This window comes from Somniosus microcephalus, chromosome 5, assembly GCF_052327205.1.
Source record: "Somniosus microcephalus isolate GS21.2 chromosome 5, FLI_Smic_1.0, whole genome shotgun sequence".
NCBI classification, from domain to species: Eukaryota; Metazoa; Chordata; class Chondrichthyes; order Squaliformes; family Somniosidae; genus Somniosus; species Somniosus microcephalus.
Genome location: NC_140991.1, coordinates 146,449,360 through 146,475,342, shown reverse-complemented (window position 1 = coordinate 146,475,342; position 25,983 = coordinate 146,449,360). Strand labels below are relative to the sequence as shown.

Below are 25,983 nucleotides of genomic sequence, written 5' to 3'. Positions count from 1 at the left end.
TTGCCCTTCTTATATCCTTTTCAATTTCGCCCTGCACTTTCTGTACTCTGCTTGGTTTTCAACTGTATTCTGTACTTGACATTTAATCATATACCTCCTTTCCTGTTTTATTTTAACCTCTTTGTCCTTTGTCATTCAGGGAGCTGTACCTTGAAGAGTCGAGATGAGTATTTGCTGACAACTATTGTGTCTCTTCTAATGTTCACTCTTGGGAGGTCACCTATTCTCCTGCTTTCAGGAGGACTGTGGTCTGGATCTGTACAGCGTATTTCATAGCCATATTAAAAACATTAGAAATAGAGTAGGACTAAGACATACCAAAGGCTATTTAAAATGAAATCTATGTTATTCACTGCAAGTGGAAAAAAACTCCAGGAGCATCTTTATTCTCACAATGGTTTTACCCTTAAAAGAACGATAAGTGATATACTTCATGGAACACTTCATTTTATTCAAATCAAAACATTTAAAGTGATACACAGAAAGGTTTATTATAAAGTATAATCACTGAAAGTATTGTATAAATGCAAAAAAATTCAAAGCAATGACCACTTACAACAGATTGACAAAAGCACTATCAGTTTATCCTGACAGATGTGGGAGCATTAACAATAAGACTGAAAAACCTTATAAATTTGAAAAAAATGTTAGATCCCAAAAGGGCTAAAATTATTGAATCTAATACAATTGGGATCTAGAGCATTTTATGCATTTAGATGATATTATTTTGGTTATGTTCTGATAAGAACAAAAAACAAACATGTGGGTTCACATAACAATATCCTAAATATGTAGAAAGTTGGGGTTTCATAATTTAGTAAACTGATTGAGGTCAACCACAACAAACCCATTTTCTAGTACCTCCTGAACCTTAAAGTAATTTCCCATAAATTCTACTTATTAACCATGTTAAAGCCCTGAAAAGGAACGTCCCAGCTAGAACATTGCTCCATAGTACGGTCTTGCTTATTCCAGCAATGTTAAACAGCACTGTTTGTATCTGCAGAGACCAATTTAAGTTTACATTATAAGCTTGCCTCAGTTGCCAAAAGCAACCCTGAAACTTGGATACCTGCTGGCAGTGCTGTTGAAGGCACCAAAACCTGTTTGAGAAGGACTTTATTGGGTGTCTTAGATCTCATCTGCAGCAAATCTAAATGGTCCCACTTGCAGCACTTGGCTCTAGCAATAGTAAGTTAGCAGCTGACCCATACTTTCACCATTGATGGCATGTATGAACGTACACCAGATATCAAAAATGGTTCTGGCCACAGCTACTAAATGTGCCCCACTGTATAAATGGGGCAGACTTGGCACCAATGGAATTGTCTCAATTATGGAGCCCGACATTGGGAGTGGTTCTGTAATAGAGGCATCAGTGATCATCACTGGCAGTGAAGCTAGATACATAACCCATCAACTGCGAGAGAAAAGGCTGATTGCTGACAAAGGGTATTCATTACATTATTACTGAAACTGCAGTGAAATTTCACCACCAACGGGCAGCTCCACTATACATGTATAAAAAAATTGTACTAAATTTTAGAGCACACAAAAATAAACTCTTAAATGCATAAAATTGCTTTGATCACAGCATCAAGCACACTCGTTACATAGGTAACAGACACACACACACACTACACCATGCATACAATCTCTGATCATAGCTGCATCTTCCTCTTCATTTACAATAATTTTTCACATGTGCTGCACACCTGGGTTTTGGGCCCCATTGTAAAACAGTAGATCACGTAGGTCTGTTTTCATTTAAAAAAAATTTTTTTTATAAAGTGTCCACGATATGCACTGACAGACCATATTATACCTGGATTTGGGGCCCTTTTAAATGAAAACCTGCTGCACACTGAAAAGTTACGGTATGGCATTCTACCATACAAAATTGCATTTGAAACATTGTATAGTATATGTAAATAAATTTTCTACATGTTTAAACACACTAAGAAACTTCATGCAGATGTGTTTTAAAAAAAGCACCCATAAGGGTATTTTTAAACCATGAAAATCCCCTTGAAATTTATATTTAAACTGCTGGCCCCATTTACACAGGAGACTGCATCAATATTTGGATCAAAGTGATGTCAGTCCAATTGATTGCACTAGTTTTCTTCGTTCACTTCAGGTTTTGAAACAAGTCAAAATATCAAGTAACCTAAATTGATTTTTTTTTTTAATAAAAAGGACAAGCATCACGTGAAACCTTAACTTTCAGATACTCAATGACGTACTGTGCATTCTCATCATTGGACCTTTTGCCATTGAAATATTTTCCTTTGGAAACAATTTGAATTTATGCACTTTTTCAGAAAAAAACTCCACAAACTGACTTCTGACTACCTGTGAGGAAAAAACCCCACCTAGGTCTTGAAATTGTGTTGTGGGTAGGAATGGTGCTTAACACTTGAATTTTGTTCTTTCTCTTTCTGCTGTCTGCTATTGATATTTAAAATCAATGGATTATTGCCTCTCTCCTTTAAGAGAGCAGAACATTATCAGATGAATGCATTAACTTACAATAGTAAAATACTGCAAATGCTGAAAATCTGAAATAACAACAGAAAATGCTGGAAACACTCAGCAGGTCAGGCAGCATCTATGGAGAGAGCATTAACTGTTATATCTGTTCTCTTACTGCATAATTTCAAGGACTTATCACTTTGCCAGAAGCAATCAGGAATATGGTGTAGGATGATTTACTAATAAAATTTTCAAAATAAATCAGGTCAATATAATTGAATGTTGTAGCAAGTTGTTAAAAATGAATTTGAATGAAAATTGATACTTGAAACTGGAGAATCTGAAATTTAACTAAAATGAACCTTAAACTTGCCTTGCGCCAGCTTTAAAACACCTAGATAACACAAACATAAAGCCCCTTGTATTAAACCAGAGTTCAAATGGTAGTGAAACAATGTGGATTTGTTAGCCTAGCATTCATTTTCATTGGAAAATATGAGTAACATTTGTTCATCATGTTTGTTTTATGACCTCCTTCTAGCAGAGTTTTGTCCAGGTGGAAAGTAACTGATGGCAAAGGCCAGTTAATACAGTAGATATTGGGCAGTACACACTAATTAATCAATTGTGCCGCAATATTGAACAAAGTTATTCATTAAACTCATTTGTACATACATTAACATTAAATAAGCATGTAATGTACAAGAATATTACTGTATTCGTAAATACTGTAGCTTGTGCATTGCACCAAATGCTCTGTACCTATATGGGTGGCATGGAAGAATGTTCTAAAAATGTTAACTCCCCTATGGAGGAACTTGCCAACAATTTGGAATTGCAAAATACAAATGTACTCCAGCATCAACCATAACTGAAAGCTCACCACTACATCTTGCTTCCTTTAAGCAAGTGTGATGCACGGCACTTACACAGTTACTCTGAATACATTTTATATCCTGTTCTCCACTTCTAGCAGAATCAAGCAATATGATTTTACTACAAATAGTCGAGAAAAATCCCCATATGACCTGTGTAAACGGGGCAACCAGATATAGAAAAAGTCAAATATTTTCCCAGAACTTATATAGTGCATTTGTATAAAACGCTCTCCTTTACTCAGTGAGAATTAAAAATCAGAGTCAGTGCTAATTTCCAGCTTCAGCCATCAATTTATACAGTGATTCAAATGGCTTTGACATTGTTTTTTTAACAGCATTCATTCATTACCTAGAAATTCCTTGGCTGTAGAATTGCTTGCTTTTAGGTACATCTATCCAAGCCAAGATAACAAGAACCAGATCATTTCCATTCAATGAATTAGTCATACACTGGTACAAAACTCAATCCTCGTCATCACAATTTCCCAAACCTCGGATTCAATCCCAAATCCAACTACTGTATGGGCCTAATTTAAAAGTAGAAAATTTGCAGTTTTTAATTTAACAGTCATAAAGGGACATCCATAAAGTGTATTTTCAGATTACATGCATGATCCATTTTTCTTTATAAAAAATGATTTTGAGGGGTGAAGAACAAGGGTATCATTAAAGGCAAATTAGAGCTAAAAAAAAAATGTCTTTACAAAGAGGTGGTTAGAATTTTGAATTCTCGGTCGTAAACCTGTGTTGAAGCAGAGTCCATCAATTCTTTTAAAGAGAATTAGATAGGTGCTTGACATATAGGAATGTTAAAGGGCACGGAATGTGAAAAAGGGAGTGGGATTAGACAAGGTGGTTCATGTGGAGAAAGTTTAGCACAGACTTGGTGAGCAAAATGGCCTGTTTCTATGTTATAACAGCAATCATGGATGCCCCTCAACATCTTCAGGCAATAGACATACTGATTGCACAAACGCAACTTTAAACTGAAAAGAGTACCTGCTATAGGTTTGGTATTTAAAAAATAAAAATAATTAATGCAGGGCTATAAGGAAAGAGTAGGGGAGTGGGACTAACTGGATAACTCTTTCAAAGAGCCAGTACAGGCACGATGGGGTGAACACAAGATTCTATGGGGGCAATTTTGACTTTGCGCGACTGTAAAACGGGTGATAGCGAATTGGCAGCCCATTTTACATCTCTCCCGATTTTTATTTCCCTTTAAGTTAAATTTAGCCCCTATGATTAATTCCAAATTTTCAAAAAAAATTGCTTTCAATCCCAATCATTTATGCATAATCATTCATCTCTACCTGAACTACAATGGCAAAGGTTAATTTTTATGGTTGTTAAAATGTGTCCCTCTCCCACCTAATATTCTACCCTTTATTACTCCCCCTGCCTCGAGTCTTACTGGGATACAGTTCCACAGCTATTGCAGCTCTCCTGTATCCTGCCAATATGGTCATTTAGGTGTGTGAATCTAGATAGAAAGGCTATTCAACTATGAATGTTACTACAGACAAGCCTGATCTTACTTCCACCCAATATGCATGTTTTCCAGCAGGGATCACAGTGATCAGAAACAGGAACCCTGAATGTTCTTTCTCCTTCCAAACCCAGCAACACTGAAGCCAATTGTAGTGCCCTCAAATGCTGCCGATTGAGTTCAGCTAACCCAGCAAAGACTGGGAATTAACCAGTGACCTTTCTCATCTGCGACTAAACACCAAGAGGCAAGGTAGTATATTTCCCACTAAACCAACGGAGAGCTATAAATGTTTTTATGTATAATGACAGAAATCTCTGCCAGTTACTTCAAGCTGGCAATAAAAGAAAATACATTTGAAAGAAAATAACCCAATTGATGTCATGAGCTAATAAATTCTATTCATGTGAAGTATAACCTTACATATAATTCTGCTGCATTGTGAGGTGTGAATGGTCCAGTGTAACTTGCATTAAAACAAAGTTCCAAAACATTTTTGATGACCAGCAGGAATCTTCATCATTCATTTCTAACATTTGCATTTTCACAATTTCTTCAATTGCTGTGTCTCTTAAACAGAAGTTTTACAGAAATCTATTTTGTTTACTCCAGCTTCTTTGGTAGAGAGTCTGGATTATACCTAAACTTGTAGCCATATGGTCGTAGATGGTAAGTCATGTATTCCAAATAGTACATGGTCTTAGAATCAATGTAGTGGAACGACACTGCCAGATCAGAACAACATCCAGGCCCCTGCGAAGAAAACAAACTGCATCAAAAAAACTGAAATTTGTGTAAGTCTGGTGCCAAATACATTACTTGTATCACAAAAATAAGTACATTGCAGATATATTGTAGCTATTTTTAAACAAAGGTTCACTAGATAGATTCGGGTGAAGCTCATTTGATCTCATCAGTCCAAAATACAAATCCTGGCAGCCTGTTTAGCACCTTGCATTAATACGTAGCTGGCATCTGTCCTAAATTTCCCCTTCACAACCTTGAATCTGTTCCCTAGCATATTGCTGAATTTTCGTAACTGTTACATATCTAAAGATAGAGAACTGTCTTGTCAAAAACATGTATCCTTATTTGAGAGCTTCCATAATCATGGGAATTCCTAATTTTAACAAAGAAACAATCTTCCAGTTACAAGTCAGAAAACAGACTGCAAACCTGCTACTCTAAAAAGGAATGTAGGACGTATAATTTTCCGGCCCAGTTTGAAAACAGCCACAGAGAGTTACGTAAACATCTGTCTGGCTATAAACAATAGTTAATAAAAACAGAAAATGCTGGAAATACTCAGCAGGTCAGGCAGCATCCGTGGAGAGAGAAACAGAGTTAACATTTCAGGTCAATTTCATAAAGGGTCTAGAGGAGGTGTAAATGGCAATCAGAATCATCAGCACAGCTGCTGTCCGAAGAAATGGGGCAGAGGTTATGATCTGAAATTGTTGAACTCGATGTCAAGTCTGGAAGGCTGTAAAGTGCCTAATCAAAAGATGAGGTGCTGTTCCTCGAGCTTACATTGAGCTTCATTGGAACGGTGTAGGAAGCCGAAGACAGAGAGGTTAAAGTGGGAGTGGGACAGAGAGGTTATGACAGGCAACCAGAAGCTCAGGGTCACGCTTGTAGACTGAACGGAGGTGTTCCGCAAAGCTGTCACCCAATCTGCATTTGGTCTCCCCAATGTAGAGGCGACCACATCGTGAGCAGCGAATACAGTATACTAAATTGCAAGTACAAGTAAATCGCAGTTTCACCTGGAAGGAGCTGTCGGGGCCCTAGACGGTGGTAAGGGAGGGGGTAAAAGGGCAGGTGTTGCATCTCCTGCGCTTGCACGGGAAGGTGCCGGGCAAAAGGGAAGGGGTGTTGAGGGTGATTGAGGAGTGGTCCAGGGTGTCGCAAAGGAAGTGGTCCCATCGGAATGCTGAAAGGGGACGGGGGAAGATGCGTTTGGTGGTGGGAACATGCTGGAGGTGGCGGAAATTGCGGAGGATGATCCTTTGAATGTAGAGTGAGGACAAAGGGAGCTCTATCGTGGTTCTGGGAGGGAGGGGAAGTGGATGAGAGCAGAAGTGTGGGAAATGGAATGGACACGATCGAGGGCACTGTCAACCACGGCGGATTAGAATCCTCAGTTGAGGAAAAGGGAAGACGTATCAGAAGCACTGGTATGGAAGGTGGCATCATCGGAACAGATACAACGCGGACAGAGAAACTGGGAGAATGGAATAGAGTCCTTACAGGAAGTGGGGTGGGAGGAAGTGTAGTCAAGGTAGCTGTGGGAGTCAATGGGCTTATAAAGGATATTGGTCAATAGCCTATCCCCAGAAATGGAGACAGAAGTCGAGGAAGGGAAGAGTCGGAGATGGACCATGTGAAAGTGAAGGAAGGGCGGAAATTGGAAGCAAAATTTATGAAATTTAAGTTTGGGGCGAGAGCAGGAAATGGCACCAATACATTCATCAATGTACCAGAAAAAGAGGTGGGGGTCGGGGGGGGGGGGGGGGGACCTGAGTAGAACTGGAACAAAGAACATTTGACATATCCCACAAAAAGGCAGGCATAGTTAGGACTCATACTAGCTCCCACAGCAACATCTTTTATTTGGAGGAAGTGAGTGGAGTCAAAGAAGAAGTTGCTCAATGTGAGAACAAGTTCAGTCAGGCGGAGGAGGGGGGTGGTGGATGGGAACTGGTTGGAGCCTCCTCCCTTCCCTCGCCATCCCAGAATTTTCTGTTTTTATTTCAGACTTCCAGCATCCCTAGTACTTTGCTTTTGTACCAGTGGTGTAGCTAGGAATGGAAATTTGGGTGGGTCCCAACGTTTGGTGGACAGGGAATGACCATAGGTCTGCTCGGGGTGGGAAGATGCATGCGCATCCCTGTTTTTCCAGTCATATAGCAACATGGCATTTCTGTCTTTCAGACGAACGTTAAACCGAGGGCCCGTCTGCCCTCTCAGGTGATTGTAAAAGATCCATGGCAATACTCAAAGAAGTGCAAGGAAGTTCTTCCCAGCGTGTTGGCCAATATTTGTCCCTCATCCAACATCACTAAAACAGATCATGTGGCTATCATCACATTGCAGTTTGTGGGAACTTGCTGTACACAAATGGGCTGCCATGTTTCCTACATTACAACAGTAGCTACACTTCCAAGTATTTAATTGGCTCCAGGCAGAGCAGAGATCAGTTCATCACCGCCGTGCAGTGTCTGGGCCCGAGGCTGACAAACACCATCACTGGGCGGGGCACCAGGGTAACTGGCTGTAGGGGACAAGCACACAGACCCTCGACTCCCCCCACTCCCCACCGGACAAATGTTGGTCTGCAGGGCATTCTGAAGGGGGCGTGCGAACAGTCAGAGGTCGTAGTTCACATTGATACCAATGACATAGGTAGAAAAAGGGATGAGGTCCTGCAACAAGAATTTAGGGAGCTTGGTAGCAGATTAAAAAGCAGGACCTCAAAAGGTTGTAATCTCTGGATTACTCCCGGTGCCACGTGCTAGTGAGTATAGGAATAGGAGGATAGAGCAGATGAATGCTTGGCTAAAGAGTTGGTGCAGGAGGGAGGGCTTTAGTTTCCTGGATCACTGGGTCGGTTTCTGGGCAAGGTGGGACGTGTACAAGTCGGACGGGTTGCACCTGAACCAGAACGGGATCAACATCCTTGCGGGGAGGTTTCCGAGTGCTGTTGGGGAGGGTTTAAACTAACTTGGCAGGGGGATGGGATAGGGAGTGGAGCTATACTAGGGGGCGACGCACGGCCAAATAGAGGAACAAACAAGTCAGTTTGGAAGGCAGAGTAAATAGGTAACGGCACAAGGGAGTATGGCAAGGCTGGATGGCATTTATTTTAATAGAAACATAGAAGATAGGAGCAGGAGTAGGCCATTCGGCCCCTCGAGCCTGTTCCGCCATTTAATGACATCATGGCTGATCATCCAAATTCAGTACCCTGTCCCTGCTTTCTCCTCATATCTCATGAACCCTTTAGCCTTAAGAAATATATCCAACTCCTTCTTGAATATATTTAATAAGTTGGCCTCAACTGCCTTCTGTGGTAGAGAATTCCACAGGTTCACCACTCTCTGGGTGAAGAAATTCCTCCTCATCTCAGTCCGAAATGGCTTACCCCTTATCCTTAGCCTGTGACCCCTGGTTCTGGACTCCCCCGCCATCGGGAACATCCTTCATGCATCTAGGCTGTCTAGTCCTGTTAGAATTTTATAAGTTTCAATGAGATCCCCTCTCATTCTTCTAAACACTAGCGAATATAAGCCTAATCGACTCAATCTCTCTTCATAAGTCATTCCTGCCATCCCAGGTATCAGTCTGGTGAATCTTCGCTGCACTCCCTCCATGGCAAGAACATCCTTCCTCAGATAAGGTGACCAAAGCTGCACACAATACTCAAGGTGTGGTCTCACCAAGGCCCTGTACAACTGCAGCAAGACATTCTTGCTCCTGTACTTGAATCCTCTCGCTATGAAGGCCAATATACCATTTGCCTTCTTAACCGCCTGCTGCACCTGCATGCTTACCTTCAGCGACTGGTGCACAAGGACACCCAGGTCTTGTTGCACTTCCCCTTATCCCAATCTATTGCCATTCAGATAATAATCTGCCTTCCTGTTTGTCACCAAAGTGGATAACCTCGCATTTATCCACATTATACTGCCTCTGCCATGCATCTGCCCAATCACCCAACCTGTCCAAGTGATACTGGAGTTTCTCTGCATCCTCCTCACAGCACACACGCCCACCCAGCTTTGTGTTGTCTGCAAACTTGGAGATATTACATCTAGTTCCCTCGTCTAGATCATCATTAATATATACAGGAAACTTCGTGATATCCGGCACCGAGCTGCTGCCGATATATCAAAACTTCCGGATAGACCAGCGCTAATGTTGAAGGATACGGAGGTTTTCATCTCCGTATCGGACAACACTGTTGCTTAGCAACAGCTTGTAAACACTCGGCCCGTACCTTGGAAGCGTCTCTGAAGCTGTTGCTAAGCTACAGAGACGCTTTCCAGAGCCTGACTTTTTTTTTAAAAAACAAAATGCTAGAAGAAAAAAATACCTAGCCAAAACGGCTGCTGATTTCTGCTGTTAGATCGAGGTTTCCGGACATACAACCTCCCGATAAACCAAAGTTTCCTGTATTGTGAATAGCTGGGGTCCTAGCACCGATCCCTGCGGTACCCCACTTGTCACTGCCTGCCACTCGGAAAAAGACCCGTTTATTCCAACTCTTTGCTTCCTGTCTGCCAACCAGTTCTCTATCCAACTCAGTACCTTTCCCCCAATCCCTTGTGCTTTAACTTTACCCGCTAATCTCTTACGCGGGACCTTATCGAAAGCCTTCTGAAAGTCCAAATACACCACATCCACTGGTTCTCCCTTATCTATTCTACCAGTTACTTCCTCAAAAAATTCCAGTAGATTAGTCAAGCATGATTTACCTTTTGTAAATCCATGTTGACTTTGTCCGATCCTGTCACTGTTTTCCAAGTGCTCTGCTATTACATCTTTTATAATGGACTCTAGCATTTTCCCCACTACCGATGTCAGGCTTACCGGTCTATAATTCCTCGTTTTCTCTCTACCACCTTTTTTAAATAGTGGGGTTACATTAGCTATCCTCCAATCCCTGGGAACTATTCTAGAGTCTATAGAATTTTGGACGATGACCAGCAATGCATCTACTATTTCTAGGGCCACTTCCTTAAGTACCCTAGGATGTAGATTATCGGGCTCTGGGGATTTATCGGCCTTCAATCCCGTCAATTTCTCTAAAAGCATTTTCCTACAAATATTGATTTCTATCAGTTCCTCCCTTTCATTAGACACTATGTTCCCCGACATCTCTGGGAGGTTATTTGTGTCCTCCTTTGTGAAGACAGAACCAAAGTATGTATTTAATTGGTCTTCCATTTCTTTGCTCCCCATTATAAATTCCCCCGATTCTGACTGCAAGGGACCTACGCTTGACTTCACCAATCTTTTTCTTCTCACATATCTATAGAAGCTTTTACAGGTCAGTTTTTATGTTCCCTGCAAGCTTGCTCTCATATTCTATTTTCCCCCTCTTAATTAATCCCTTTGTCCTCCTTTGCTGAATCCTAAACTGCTCCCAATCCTCCGTTTTGCTGCTTTTTCTGGCCAATTTATATGTCCTCTCCTTGGATCTTATGCTATCCCTAATTTCCCTTGTTAGCCACGGTTGAGTCAACTTTTTTGTTTTATTTTTACAGCAAACAGGGATGAACAACTTCTGTAGTTCATCCATGCGATCTTTAAATGTTTGCCATTGCTAATCCACAGTTAACCCTTTAAGTAACATTCCCCAATCCATCCTAGCCAACTCACGCCTCATAACATCATAGTTTCCTTTATTTAAATTCAGGACCCTAGTCTCCGAGTCAAATACTTCACTCTCCATCTTAATGAAGAATTCGATCATATTATGATCACTCCTGCCCAAGGGGCCTCGCACAACAAGATTGCTAATTAATCCTCTCTCATTACATAATACCCAGTCTAAGATGGCCTGATCTCTAGTTGGTTCCTCGCCATATTGGTCCAGGAAACCATCTCGTATACACAAAGGAATTCCTCTTCCACAGTATTGTTACTGATTTGGTTAGCCCAATCTATATGTAGATTAAAGTCACCCATGATAGCTACTGTGCCCTTATTGCATGCATCTCTAATTTCCCATTTAATGCCATCCCCAACCTCAGCATTGCTGTTTGGGAGTCTGTATACAACTCCCACTAACGTTTTCTGCCCCATGGTATTTCTCAGCTCTACCCATACAGATTCCACATCATCAGAGCTAATATCCTTCCTTACTATTGTGTTAATCTCCTTTTTAACCAGCAATGCTACCCCAACTCCTTTTCCTTAATGCAAGGAGTCTTACGAATAAGGCAGATGAATTGAAGGAGTTGATGAACACATGGGAGTACGATATTGTTGATTTCAGAGACATGGTTGAAGGAGGGGCAGGTCTGGCAGCTCAATATTCCGGGGTATAGAATCTTCAGGTGAGACAGAGGGGGGTGTCGCAATATTAATCAAGGAGTCAATTACTGCAGTAAGGAGGGATGATATCTTAGCAGGTTCCTCTAATGAGGCCATATGGGTAGAACCCAAAAACAAAACGGGGGCAAGCACTTTGCTGGGAGTGTACTATAGGCCCCCAAACAGTCAGGAGGAGATAGAAGAACAGATATGTAGGCAAATCTCAGAAGTTTGCAGACGACACAAAGCTGGGTGGGCGTGTGTGCTGTGAGGAGGATGCCGAGAAACTCCAGTATGATTTGGACAGGTTGGGTGATTGGGCAGAAGCATGACAGATGCAATATAACATGGATAAATGCGAGGTTATCCACTATGCTGTCAAAAACAGGAAAGCAGATTATTATCTGAATGGCAATAGATTGGGAGAAGGGGAAGTGCAACGAGACCTGGGCGTCCTTGTGCACCAGTCGCTGAAAGTAAGCATGCAGGTGCAGCAGGCAGTTAAGAAGGCAAATGGTATGTTGGCCTTCGTAGCGAGAGGGTTTTGAGTACAGGAACAAGGATGTCTTGCTGCAGTTGTACAGGGCCTTGGTGAGACCACATCTGGAGTATTGTGTGCAGTTTTGGTCGCCTTATCTGAGGAAGGATGTTCTTGCCATGGAAGGAGTGCAGCGAATTTTCACCAGGCTGATACCTGGGATGGCAGGAATGACATACGAGGAGAGATTGGGTTGATTGGGCTTGTACTCGCTGGAGTTCAGAAGAATGAGAGGGGATCTCATCGAAACTTATAAAATTTTAACAGGACTAGACAAACTAGATGCTGGAAGGATGTTCCTGATGGTCGGGGAGTCCAGAACCAGGGGTCACAGTCTAAGGATAACGGGTAAGCCAGTTAGGACAGAGATGAGGAGGAATTTCTTCACCCAGAGAGTGGTGAACCTGTGGAATTCTCTACCAAAGAAGGCAGTAGAGGCCAATTCATTAAATAGCTTCAAGAAGGAGTTGGATATATTTCTTAAGGCTAAAGGGATCAAGGGATATGGAGAGAAGGCAGGAACAGGGTACTGAATTTGGATGATCAGCCATGATTTCATAGAATGGCGGAGCAGGCTCGAGGGGCCGAATGGCCTACTCCTGCTCCTATCGTCTATGTTTAAGTGTAGAAATAATAGGGTAATAATAGTAGGGGATTTCAACTTCCCCAATATTAACTGGGATAGTCAGAGTGTGAAAGGCTTAGAGGGTGCGGAATTCTTAAAAGTGCATCCAGGAGAGCTTTTTGAGCCAGCATGTAGAAAGTCCTACAAGAGAGGAGGCGGTACAGGACCTAATTCTAGGGAATGTAGCTGGGCAAGTGGTAGAAGTGTCAGTAGGAGGGCATTTTGGTGACAGTGACCATAATTCGGTGAGGTTTAAGGTAGTCATGGAAAAGGATAAAGATGGACTGGAAATAAAGGTTCTAAATTGGGGGAAGGCTGATTTTAATATGATAAGGCAGGATCTGGCCAAAGTGGTTTGGGATCAGCTACTTGTAGGAAAATCCACATCAGAGCAGTGGGAGTCATTCAGAAAGGAAATAGAGAGAGAGTATAGCGCCAACATGGTCCCGTAAAGGTCAAGGGTGGGACCAACAAGTCCAGGGAACCCTGGATGTCAAGGGATATACAAGAATGGATTAGGAAAAAAAAAAGGGAACTTTTGGCAGATACAAAGGACTAAAAACAGTGGAAGCCCTAGAGTATAGAAAATGCAGGGGGTACTTAAAAAAGAAATTAGGAGAGCAAAGAGGGGGCATGAAAAAACACTGGCGGGCAAAATAAAAGGAAAATCCCAAGGTGTTTTAAAAGTATATTAAGGGCAAGAGGATAACCAGGGTTAAATTCCATTTGCCACTTTTCTGCCCATCTGACCAACCCATCTATATCGTCCTGTAGCCTGAGGCTGCCCTCCTCGCTATTTACCACTCTACCAATTTTCGTGTCATCTGTGAACTTACTGATCATACCTCTTACATTCATATCTAAATCATTAATGTACACTACAAACAGCAAGGGAGCCAGCACTGATCCCTGCGGTACACCACTGGACACAGGCTTCCAGTCACAAAAACAACCTTCGACCATCACCCTCTGCCTCCTGCCACTAAGCCATCAAAGGGTGGTAGAGGCAGGAACACTCACAACATTCAAGAAGCATTTAGATGAACACTTGAAACGCCATAGCATATAAGGCTACAGACCAAGTGCTGGAAAATGGGATTAGAATAGATGGGGCTTGATGGCCGGCGCAGACACGATGGGCCGAAGGACCTCTTTCTGTTCTGTATAACTCTATAACTATGGGCTCTCAGCGCACGCAGGGCAGGGCTCGGAGTCCGGTCAAGTCTACTACATATTTGGGTGGGCCTGGCTGCTAATTGGGTGGGTCATTGCCTACCCAGGTCCACCCATGGCTAGGTCACTGAGGAATACATAGCTTTAGACCATACACTGAGAATGCAATTTTGGTTTCAGTAGCAGGCTATGGAGGAGAAAAACTAGTATCCTCCCACTTTCTGTTAAGACAAATTTCACCCACAATACAACAGAATATTTTCACATCACAAGAAAGACAAGCTAGCCTTGCTGGTCTCCATCATTCCCTAACTTGCCATTGTTGAAAAACTCAGAGGGTATGGTTCAAATCAATTCCAAAAAGAGTACAGAGCAGCAACATATCCCACTGAGTATGTGCGGGTACAGACACACAACAAACTTAACTGCAGTTCCAATTGCTGAGGATTTGAATTGCTACTCACTTTACCTAATTTGGATAGTTAATACTTTTTCCAATTCCTTCTCTTGGTCCATAAACCTTAAATAAAAAGAAAAGTTGAGCAGGAAACAACACTCCGGCTCATGTAGGAAGCTAAGAATTAGGAGCAGGAGTAGGCCATACAGCCCAGCGAGCCTGCTTCCAATCAGTAAGATCATGGATAATCTTCGACTCGATTCCCCTAGAGTCCAAAAATCGATCTATCTCAGCCTTGAATATACTCAACAATTCAGCATCCACAGCCCTCTGGGGCAGGGAATTCCAAAGATTCACAACCCGCTGAGTGAAGAAATTCCTCCTCATCGCAATCTTAAATGGCTGACCCCTTATCCTGAGACTATGCCCTTCAGTTCCAGCCAGGGGAAACAATCTCTCAGCATCTACCCTGTCAATCCCCTTCAGAATCTTCTATGTTTCAATGAGATCACCTCTCATTCTTCTAAACCCCAGAGAGTATAGGCCCAATCTACTCAATCTCTCTTCATAGGACAACCCTCTCATCCCAGGAATCAATCGAGTGAACCTTCATTGCACAGACTCTAAGGCAAGTATATCCTCCCTCAGAAAAGGAGACAAAAACTGTGCACAGTACTCCAGGTGTGGTCTCACCAAGGCCCTGTACAAATGTAGCAAGACTTCCTTACTCTTGTACTCCAACCCCCTTGCAATAAAGGCTGACATGCCATTTGCCTTCCTAATTGCTTGCTGTACCTGCATGCTAACTCTGTGTTTCCTGTACGGGGACACCTAAATCTCTCTGAACATCAACATGTAATAGTTTCTCATCATTTAAATAATATTTGGGTTTTCTATTCTTCCTACCAAAGTGAATAACCTCACAGTTCTGCACATTAAACTCCATATGCCACCTTATTGCTCTCTCACTTAACCTGTCTATATCCCTTTGCAGGCTCTTTGTGTCCTCATCACAGCTTACTTTCCAACGTAGCATTGTATCGTCAGCAAAGTTGGATACATTACACTCGGTCCCTTCATCTAAGTCATTAATATAGATTGTAAATAGCTGAGGCCCAAGCACTGATCCTTACGGCATCCCACTAGGTATAGCCTGCCAATCTGAAAATGACCAGTTTTATCCTTACTCCCTTTTCTGTCAGTTAACCAATCCTCTATCCTTGCTAATCTATAACCCCCAACCCCATCGTAGCTACCTTTTATGTGGCACCTTATCGAATGCATTCGTAATAAGGTGGATGAATTAGCTGCGCAAATAGATGTAAACAGATATAATATGATTGGGATTACGGAAACATGGTTCCAGGGTGACCAAGGCCAGGAACTCAACATCCAGGGGTATTCAATATTCAGGAAAGACAGGCAAAAAGGAAAAGGAGGTGGGGTAGCATTGCTGGTTAAAGAGGAGATTAACAATATTTTAGGAAGGATATTAACTCTGATGATGTGGAATCTGTATGGGTAGAGCTGAGAAATACCAAGGGGCAGAAAAAGTTAGTGGGAGTTGTATACAGACCCCCAAACAGTAATGCTAAGGTTGGGGATGGCATTAAACGGGAAATTAGAGATGCGTGCAATAAGGGCACAGCAGTTATCATGGGTCACTTTAATCTACATATAGATTGGGCTAACCAAATTAGTAACAATACTGTGGAGGAGGAATTCCTTTGTGTATACGTGATGGTTTCCTGGACCAGTATGTCGAGGAACCAACTAGAGATCAGGCCATCTTAGACTGGGTATTATGTAATGCGAAAGGATTAATTAGCAATTTTGTTGAGAGAGGCCCCTTGGGGCAGAGCGATCATAATATGATCGAATTCTTCATTAAGATGGAGAGTGAAGTATTTGACTCAGAGACTAGGGTCCTGAATTTAAATAAAGGAAACTACGATAGTATGAGGCGCAAGTTGGGTAGGATGGACTGGGGAACGTTATTAAAGGGTTGACGGTGGATAGGCAATGGCAAACATTTAAAGATTGCATGGATGAACTACAGAATTTGTTCATCCTAATTTGGCATAAAAAAAAAACAAAAAAGGTGACTCAACTGTGGCTAACAAGGGAAATTAGGGATAGCACATATAAATTGGCCAGAAAAAGCAGCAAACCTGAGGATTAGGAGCAGTTTAGGATTCAGCAAAGGAGGACAAAGGGATTAATTAAGAGGGGGAAAATAGAGTACGAGAGTAAGCTTGCAGGGAACATAAAAACTGACCTGTAAAAGCTTCTATAGATATGTGAAGAGAATAAGATTGGTGAAGTCAAGCATAGGTTCCTTGCAGTCAGAATCAGGGGAATTTATAATGGGGAACAAAGAAATGGCAGACCAATTAAATACATACTTTGGTTCTGTCTTCACAAAGGAGGACACAAATAACCTCCCAGAGATGTCAGGGAACATAGGGTCTAACGAGAGGGAGGAACTGAATGAAATCAGTATTTGTAGGGAAATGGTGTTAGGGAAATTGACGGGATTGAAGGCTGATAAATCCCCAGGGCCTGATAATCTACATCCTAGGGTACTTAAGGAAGTGACCCTAGAAATAGTAGATGCATTGCTGGTCGTCTTCCAAAATTCTAGCGACTCTGGAACAGTTCCCATGGATTGGAGGGTAGCTAATGTTACCCCACTATTCAAAAAAGGTGGTAGAGAGAAAACAGGGAATTATAGACCGGTAAGCCTGACATCGGTAGTGGGGAAAATACTAGAGTCCATTATAAAAGATGTAATAGCAGAGCACTTGATAAACAGTGACAGGATCGGACAAAGTCAACATGGATTTACAAAAGGTAAATCATGCTTGACTAATCTACTGGAATTTTTTTTGAGGATGTAACTGGTAGAATAGATAAGGGAGAACCAGTGGATGTGGTGTATTTGGACTTTCAGAAGGCTTTCGATAAGGTCCCGCGTAAGAGATTAGCGGGTAAAGTTAAAACACAAGGGATTGGGGGAAAGGTACTGAGTTGGATAGAGAACTGGTTGGCAGACAGGAAGCAAAGAGCTGGGATAAACGGGTCTTTTTCTGAGTGGCAGGCAGTGACTAGTGGGGTACCGCAGGGATCGGTGATAGGTCCCCAGCTATTCACAATATATACTAATGATCTAGATGAGGGAACTAGATGTAATATCTCCAAGTTTGCAGACGACACAAAGCTGGGTGGGTGTGTGTGCTGTGAGGAGGATGCAGAGAAACTCCAGTATGATTTGGACAGGTTGGGTGATTGGGCAGATGCAGTATAATGTGGATAAATGCAAGGTTATCCACTTTGGTGGCAAAAACAGGAAGGCAGATTATCTGAACGGCAATAGATTGGGAGAAGGGTAAGTGCAACGAGACCTCGGTGTCCTTGTGCACCAGTCGCTGAAGGTAAGCATGCAGGTGCAGCAGGCGGTTAAGAAGGCAAATGGTATGTTGGCCGTGGTAGCGAAAGGATTCGAGTACAGGAACAAGGATGTCTTGCTACAGTTGTACAGGGCCTTGGTGAGACCACACCTTGAGTATTGTGTGCAGTTTTAGTCACCTTATCTGAGGAAGGATGTTCTTGCCATAGAGGGAGTGCAGCGAAGATTCACCAGACTGATACCTGGGATGGCAGGAATGACATATGAGGAGAGATTGGGTCAATTGGGCTTATACTTGCTGGAGTTTAGAAGAATGAGAGGGGATCTCATTGAAACTTACAAAATTCTAACAAGACTAGACAGACTAGATGCAGAAAGGATGTTCCCGATGGCAGGGGAGTCCAGAACCAGGTGTCACAGTCTAAAGATAAGGGGTAAGCCATTTAGGACAGAGATGAGGAGGAATTTCTTCACCCAGAGAGTGGTGAATCTGTGGAATTCTCTACCACAGAAGGCAGTTGAGGCCAATTCATAAGAAATATATCTAACTCCTTCTTGAATATATTTAAAGGCTAAAAGGATCAAGGGGTATGGGGAGAAGGCAGGGACAGGGTACTGAGTTTGGATGATCAGCCATGATCTCATTGAATGGCGGAGGAGGCTCAAGGGGCCGAATGGCCTACTCCTGCTCCTATCTTCTATGTTTTGGAAATCCAAATATACAACATCCACTGGTTTCCCTTTATCTACCCTGCTAGTTACATCCTCAAAATGCTCTAATAAATCTGTTAAACATGATTTCCCTTTCATATAACCATGCTGACTCTACCTAATCATATTATGATTTTCTAAGTGCCCTGTTACCCATTTCCTTAATAATAGATTCCAGCATTTTCCAGACGACTGATGTCAGGCTAACTGGCCTATAATTCCCTGTTTTCTCTGTTCCTCCTTTCTTGAATAGCGGGATTACATTTGTTACTTTCCAATCCACTGGGACCTTTCTAGAATCTAGGGAATTTTGGATCACCACCAATGCATCCACTATCTTTGCAGCCCCCTCTTTTAGATGACTAGGACATAGGCCATCAAGTCCTGAAGATTTGTCGGCTTAGCCCCATTAGTTTCTCAAGTACTTTGTCTCGACTGATCTTAATTACTTTAAGTTCCTCACTCTCATTAGCACCTTGGTTCCCCAGTATTTTTTATATGCTTTTTGTGTCTTCTACTGTGAAGACAGATCAAAATATTTGTTTTAAGTCCCTGCCATTTCCTTATTCCACCTTCTAATTTCTCCTGTCGCAGCCTCTAAGGGACCAAAGCTTACTTTTGCTACTCTCTTCCTTTTTGCATACTTGTAGAAGCTCTCACAATCTGTTTTTATATTTCTTGCTAGTTTACTCATTCTATTTTTTCCTTTATCAATTTTTTGGTCATCCTTTGCTGGTTTTGAAAGCTCTCCCAATCTTAAGGCTTACTAGAATTCTTTGCATCATTACAGACCTCTTCTTTTACTCTAATACTATCCTTAACTTCTGTAGTCTCTAAAGCTCTCCTGAAATCTTTCTTTCAATGTTAGCCACTGCTTATCTACAGTCATACCTGTTAATCTAATTTCCCAATCTAGCTTAGCCAACTCGCCCCTCATACCTATGTAATTGGCTTTAAGTTTAAGAATCTCATTTTGTACTTCAGTGTGTCACTCTCAAACTCAGTGTGAAATTCTATCATATTATGATCACTCATCCCCAGAGGATCCTTTACTATAAAATTACTAATTAACCCGGTCATAGAAACATAGAAGATAGGAGGAGTAGGCCATTCGGCCCCTCGAGCCTGCTCCGCCATTCAATGCGATCATGGCTGATCATCCAAATTCAGTACCCTGTCCCTGCTTTCTCACCATATCCCTTGATCCCCTTAGCCTTAAGAAATATATCTAACTCCTTCTTGAAAATATTGAATGAGTTGGCCTCAACTGTCTTCTGTGGTACAGAATTCCACAGGTTCACCACTCTCTGGGTAAAGAAATTTCTCCTCATCTCAGTCCTAAATGGCTTACCCCTTATCCTTAGACTGTGACCCCTGGTTCTGGACTCCCCTGCCATCGGGAACATCCTTCATGCATCTAGGCTGTCTAATCCTGTTAGAATTTTATAATTACAGTTTAAAATCTCATTCTTCTAAGCTCGAGCGAATATAAGCCTAATCGACTCAATCTCTCTTCATACGTCATTCCTGCCATCCCAGGTATCAGTCTGATGAATCTTCGCTGCACTCCCTCCATGGCAAGAACATCCTTCCTCAGAGAAGGCGACCAAAACTGCACACAATACTGAAGGTGTGGTCTCACCAAGGCCCTGTACAACTGCAGCAAGACATCCTTGCTCCTGTACTCGAATCCTCTCGCTATGAAGGCCAACATACTATTTGCCTTCTTAACTGCTTGCTGCACCTGCATGCTTACCTTCAGCAACTCGTGCACAAGGACACCCAGGTCTTGTTGCACTTCCCCTTTTCCCAATCTATTGCTGTTCAGATAATAATCTGCCTTCCTGTTTTTGCCACCAAAGTGGATAACCTTGCATTTATCCACATTATATTGCATCTGCCCAATCGCCCAACCTGTCCAAATCGTACTGGAGTTTCTCTGCATCCTCCTCACAGCACACACACCCACCCAGCTTTGTGTCGTCTGCAAACTTGGAGATATTACATCTAGTTCCCTCGTCTAGATCATTAATATATATTGTGACTAGCTGGGGTCCTAGCACCGATCCCTGCGGAACCCCACAAGTCACTGCCTTCCACTCGGAAAAAAGCCCGTTTATTCCAACTCTTTGCTTCCTGTCTGCCAACCAGTTTTCTGTCCAAGTCAGTACCTTACCCCCAATCCCATGTGCTTTAACTTTGCACGCTAGTCTCTTATGCGGGACCTTATCGAAAGCCTTCTGAAAGTCCAAATACACCACATCCACTGGTTCTCCCTTATCTATTCTACCAGTTACATCCTCAAAAAATTCCAGTAGATTAGTCAAGCATGATTTACCTTTTGTAAATCCATGTTGACTTTGTCCGATCCTGTCACTGTTTTCCAAGTGCTCTGCTATTACATCTTTTATAACGGACTCTGGCATTTTCCCCACTACCGATGTCAGGCTTATAATTCCCCGTTTTCTCTGTACCACTTTTTTTAAATAGTGGTACTTTTTTTTTTTTTTTATAAATAGCTACCCTCCAATCCATGGGAACTGTCTGATTACACAACACAAGATCTAAAATAGTCAGTTCCCTGGTTAGTTTCACGACGTATTGTTCTAGGAAACTGTCTCAAATGCATTCCATGAACTCATCCGCCAGACTACCTTTGCCAATTTGACTATATGAAGATTAAAGTCCCTCACGATTATGGCACTACCTTTGTTACAATCTCCAATTATTTCTTGATTAATACTGTCCAATGATATAGCTACTGTTAGAGGCCTATAAACTACTCCCACCAGTGTTTTCCACCCTTTGTTATTTCTCATCTCCACACATTGTTTTTTTATTCGTTCATAAGATATGGGCGGCGCTGGCAAAGCCAGCATTTATTGCCCATTCCTAATTGCCCTCGAGAAGGTGGTGGTGAGCTGCCTTCATGAACCACTGCAGTCCTTGTGGTGAAAGTGCTCTCATAGTGCTGTTAGGGAGGGAGTTCCACGATTTTGACCCAGCGACGATGAAGGAACGGTGATATACTTCCAAGTCAGGATGGTGTGCGACTTGGAGGGGTGGTTTTCCAATGCACCTGCTGCCCTTGTCCTTGTAGGCGGTAGATGTCGCAAGTTTAGGAGGTGTTGTCGAAGAAGCCTTGGCGAGTTGCTGCAGTGCATCTTGTAGATAGTACACACTGCAGCCACGGTGCACTGGTGGTGGAGGGAGGGAAAGTTTAAGGTGGTGGATGAGGTGCCAATCAAGTGGGCTGCTTTGTCCTGGATGGTGTTGAGCTTCTTGAGTGTTTTTGGAGGTGCAAGTGGAGATTCCATCACACTCCTGATTTGTAGGTGGTGGAAAGGCTTTGGGGAATCAGGAGGTCAGATACTCGCCACAGAATACCCAGCCTCTGACCTACTCTTGTAGCCACAGTATTTACGGGGCTGGTCCAGTTAAGATGTTGATGGTGGGGGATTTGGCGATGGTAATGCCGTTGAATGTTAAGGGGCAGTGGTTAGACTCTTGTTGGATAGTCATTGCCTGGTACGTGTGGCACGAATGTTACTTGCCACTTATCAGCCCAAGCCTGAATGCCATCCAGGTCTTGCTGTATGCGGGCAAGGACTGCGTCATTATCCGAGGAGCTGCAAATGGAACTGAACACTGTGCAATCATCAGCAAACAACCCCACGTCTGACCCAACGATGGAGGGAAGGTCATTGATGAAGCAGCTGAAGATGGTTGGGCCTAGGACATCAGTAAGCAGGTTAATGGTGTGTAAGTGCCGTTTGATAGCACTGTTGACGACACCGTCCGCCACTTTGCTGATGATTGAGAGTAGACTGATGGGGCAGTAATTGGTCGGGTTAGATTTGTCCTGCTTTTTGTGGACAGGACATACCTGGGCAATTTTCCAAATTGTTGGGTAGATGCCAGTGTTATAGCTATACTGGAACAGCTTGGGTAGAGGCAGGGCTACTTCTGGAGCACAAGTCTTCAGCACGACAGCTGGGAGGTTGTCAGGGCCCATAGCCTTTGCTGTATCCAGTGCACGCAGCCGTTTAGAAACGTAGAAAAATAGGAGCAGGAGGAGGCCATTCAGCCCTTCGAGCCTGCTCCGCCATTCAGCCCTTCGAGCCTGCTCCGCCATTCAATATGATCATGGCTGATCCTCTATCTCAATACCATATTCCCGCTCTCTCCCAATACCCCTTGATGCCTTTTGTGTCCAGAGATCTATCCATCTCCTTCTTAAATATATTCAGTGACTTGGCCTCCACGGCTTTCTGTGGTAGAGAATGCCACAGGTTAACCACTCTGAGTGAAGAAATTTCTCCTCATCTCAGTCCTAAATATCCGACCCCATATCCTGAGACTGTGACCCCTTGTTCTAGACCCCCCCCAGCCAGGGGAAACATCCTCCCTGCATCTAGTCTGTCTAGCCCTGTCAGAATTTTATACGTTTCCATGAGATCCCCTCTCATTCTTCTAAACTCTAGTGAATACAGGCCTAGTCGACCCAATCTCTCCTCATAACACAGTCCTGCCATCCCAGGAATCAGTCTGGTGAACCTTTGCTGCATTCCCTCTATGGCAAGTAAATCCTTTCTTAGGTAAGGAGACTAAAACTGTACACAGTACTCCAGGTGTGGTCTCACCAAGGCCCTGTATAACTGTAGTAAGACATCCTTGCTCTTGTACTCAAATCCTCTTGCAATGAAGGCCAACATACCATTTGCCTTCCTAACTGCACCTGCATGTTTGCTTTCAGTGACTGGTGTACAAGGACACCCAGGTCCCTCTGTACATCAACATTTCCCAATCTATCACCATTTAAATAATACTCTGCCTTTCTGTTTTCCTACCGAAATGGATAACTTCACATTTATCCACGTTAAACTGCATCTGCCATGTATTTGCCCACTCACTCAACTTGTCTAAATTGCCTTGAAGCCTCTTTGCATCCTCCTCACTTCTTGATATCGCATGGAGTGAATTGAATTGGCTGAAGACTGGCTTCTGTAATGGTGGCGACCTCAGGAGGAGGCTGATATTGAAGAAGGTTGCCAATGCTTCAACCTTGTCTTTTACACTCACATGCTGGACTCCACCATCATTGAGGATAGTGATGTTCAAGGAGCCTCCTCCTCCCGTTAACTGTTTAATTGTCCAGCACCATTTACGACTGGATGCGGCAGGACTGCAGAGCTTTGGTTGTGGAATCACTTATGTTTCCACAGTTTAGCATGTATGTAGTCCTGTGTTGTAGCTTCCAGAGGTTGGCACTTCATTTTTTAGGTATGCCTGGTTCTGCTCCTGGCATGCTCCTCTACACCAGAAAATGCTGGAAATACTCAGCAGGCCAGGCAGCATCCGTGGAGAGAGAAACAAAGTTAACGTTTCAGGTCTGGGACCCTTCATCAGAACTGGAAAAAGCTGGAGATGGAACAGATATTAAGCAGGTGCAGAGACAGCGGGGCGGTGGGGGGGTTAGGAGGGGAGGAAGAAATAGAAAGAACATCCTGTACTTTTGTACCGGTACATCGATGACTGTATTGGTGCAGTTTCCTGCTCTCGCCCTGAACTGGATAAGTTCATTCACTTTACTTCCACTTTCCACCCTGCCCTCACCTTCACATGGTCCATCTCCGACTCTTCCCTTCCCTTCCTCGACTTCTCCGTCTCCATTTCTGGCGATCGGCTTTCAACAAACATCCACTACAAGCCCACCGACTCCCAGAGCTACCTGGACTACACTTCCTCCCACCCCGCTTCCTGTAAGGACTCTATTCCATTCTCCCAGTTTCTCCATCTCCGCCGCGTCTGTTCTGACGATGCCACCTTCCATACTAGTGCTTCTGACATGTCTTCCTTTTTCCTCAACCGAGGATTCCCCTCTACCATGGTTGACACGGCCCTCGACCGTGTCCGTTCTATTTCCCGCACTTCTGCTCTCACCCCTGCCCCTCCCTCCCAGAACCACGATAGGGTTCCCCTTGTCCTCACCTTTCACCCCACCAGCCTCCACATTCAACGGATCATCCTCCGCCATTTCCGCCACCTCCAACGTGATCCCACCACCAAACACATCTTCCCCTCACCTCCCCTTTCAGCATTCCGAAGGGACTGCTCCCTCCGCGACACCCTGGTCCACTCCTCAATCACCCCCAACAGCCCTGCTCCTTCACCTGGCACCTTCCCGTGCAAGCGCAGGAGATGCAACACATGCCCTTTTACCTCCTCCCTTCCCACTGTCCAGGGCCCCAAACACCCCTTCCAGGTGAAACAGCGATTTACTTGTACTTCTTGCAATTTAATATACTGTATTCGCTGCTCACGATGCGGTCTCCTCTACATTGGGGAGATCAAACGCAGATTGGGCGACCGCTTTGCGGAACACCTCTGTTCAGTCCGTACGGGTGACCCTGAGCTTCCGGTTGCCTGTCACTTTAATTCACCGCTTCACTCCCACTCTGATCTCTCTGTCCTCGGGCTATTGCATTGTTCCAATGAAGCTCAACGTAAGCTCGAGGAACAGCACCTCATCTTTCGATTGGGCACTTTGCAGCCTGCCGGACTCAACATGGAGTTCAACAATTTCAGATAATTATCCCTGCCCCCATTTTTCATGCAGTATGATTTTTGCCATTCCCATTTGCAACATTTTATCTTTCCTGCCTCTTACAAAAGTACAGAATGTTCTTTCTATTTCTTCCTCCCCTCCTAACCCCCCCACCCCTGTCTCTGCACCTGCTTAATATCTGTTACATCTCCAGCTTTTTCCAGTTCTGATGAAGGGTCCCAGACCTGAAACGTTAACTCTGTTTCTCTCTCCACGGATGCTGCCTGGCCTGCTGAGTATTTCCAGCATTTTCTGTTGTTATTTCAGATTTCCAGCATCCGCATTATTTTGCAATTATATGCTCCTCTACACTCCTGATTAAACCAGGGTTGGTCGCTTGGCTTGATGGTAATGGTAGAGGGATATGCTGAGCCATGAGGTTACTGATTGTGGTGGAATACAATTCTGCTGTTGCTGAGGGCCCACAGAGCCCAGTTTTGAACTGCTAGATCTGTTCTGAATCTATCCCATTTAGCATGGTGGTAGTGCCATACAACACGATGGAGAGTGTGTCCTCAGTGTAAAGACGGGACTTTGTCTCCACAAGGACTGTGCAGTGGTCACTCCTACCAATACCGTCATGGACAGATGCATCTGCGACAGGTAGTTTGGTGAGAATGAGGTCAAGTAGGTTTTTCTC

The 25,983-nt window shown here is 43.3% G+C and overlaps 1 protein-coding gene across 4 annotated transcripts in view; it reads right to left on the bottom strand.

Annotated features, from left to right (window-relative positions):
* Positions 1-430: 430 nt before the first annotated feature.
* Positions 431-25,983, bottom strand: part of LOC147117385 (glycoprotein-N-acetylgalactosamine 3-beta-galactosyltransferase 1-like) — a 57,699-nt gene continuing 32,146 nt past the window's right edge. For all 4 annotated transcript variants that reach the window (XM_085988346.1, XM_085988350.1, XM_085988348.1 and 1 more), the window contains exon 5: positions 431-5,595. In XM_085988346.1, the coding sequence (XP_085844472.1) occupies positions 5,446-5,595 (150 nt within the window). In that variant the 3' untranslated portion in view covers positions 431-5,445. The remainder of the gene's footprint in view (positions 5,596-25,983) is intronic.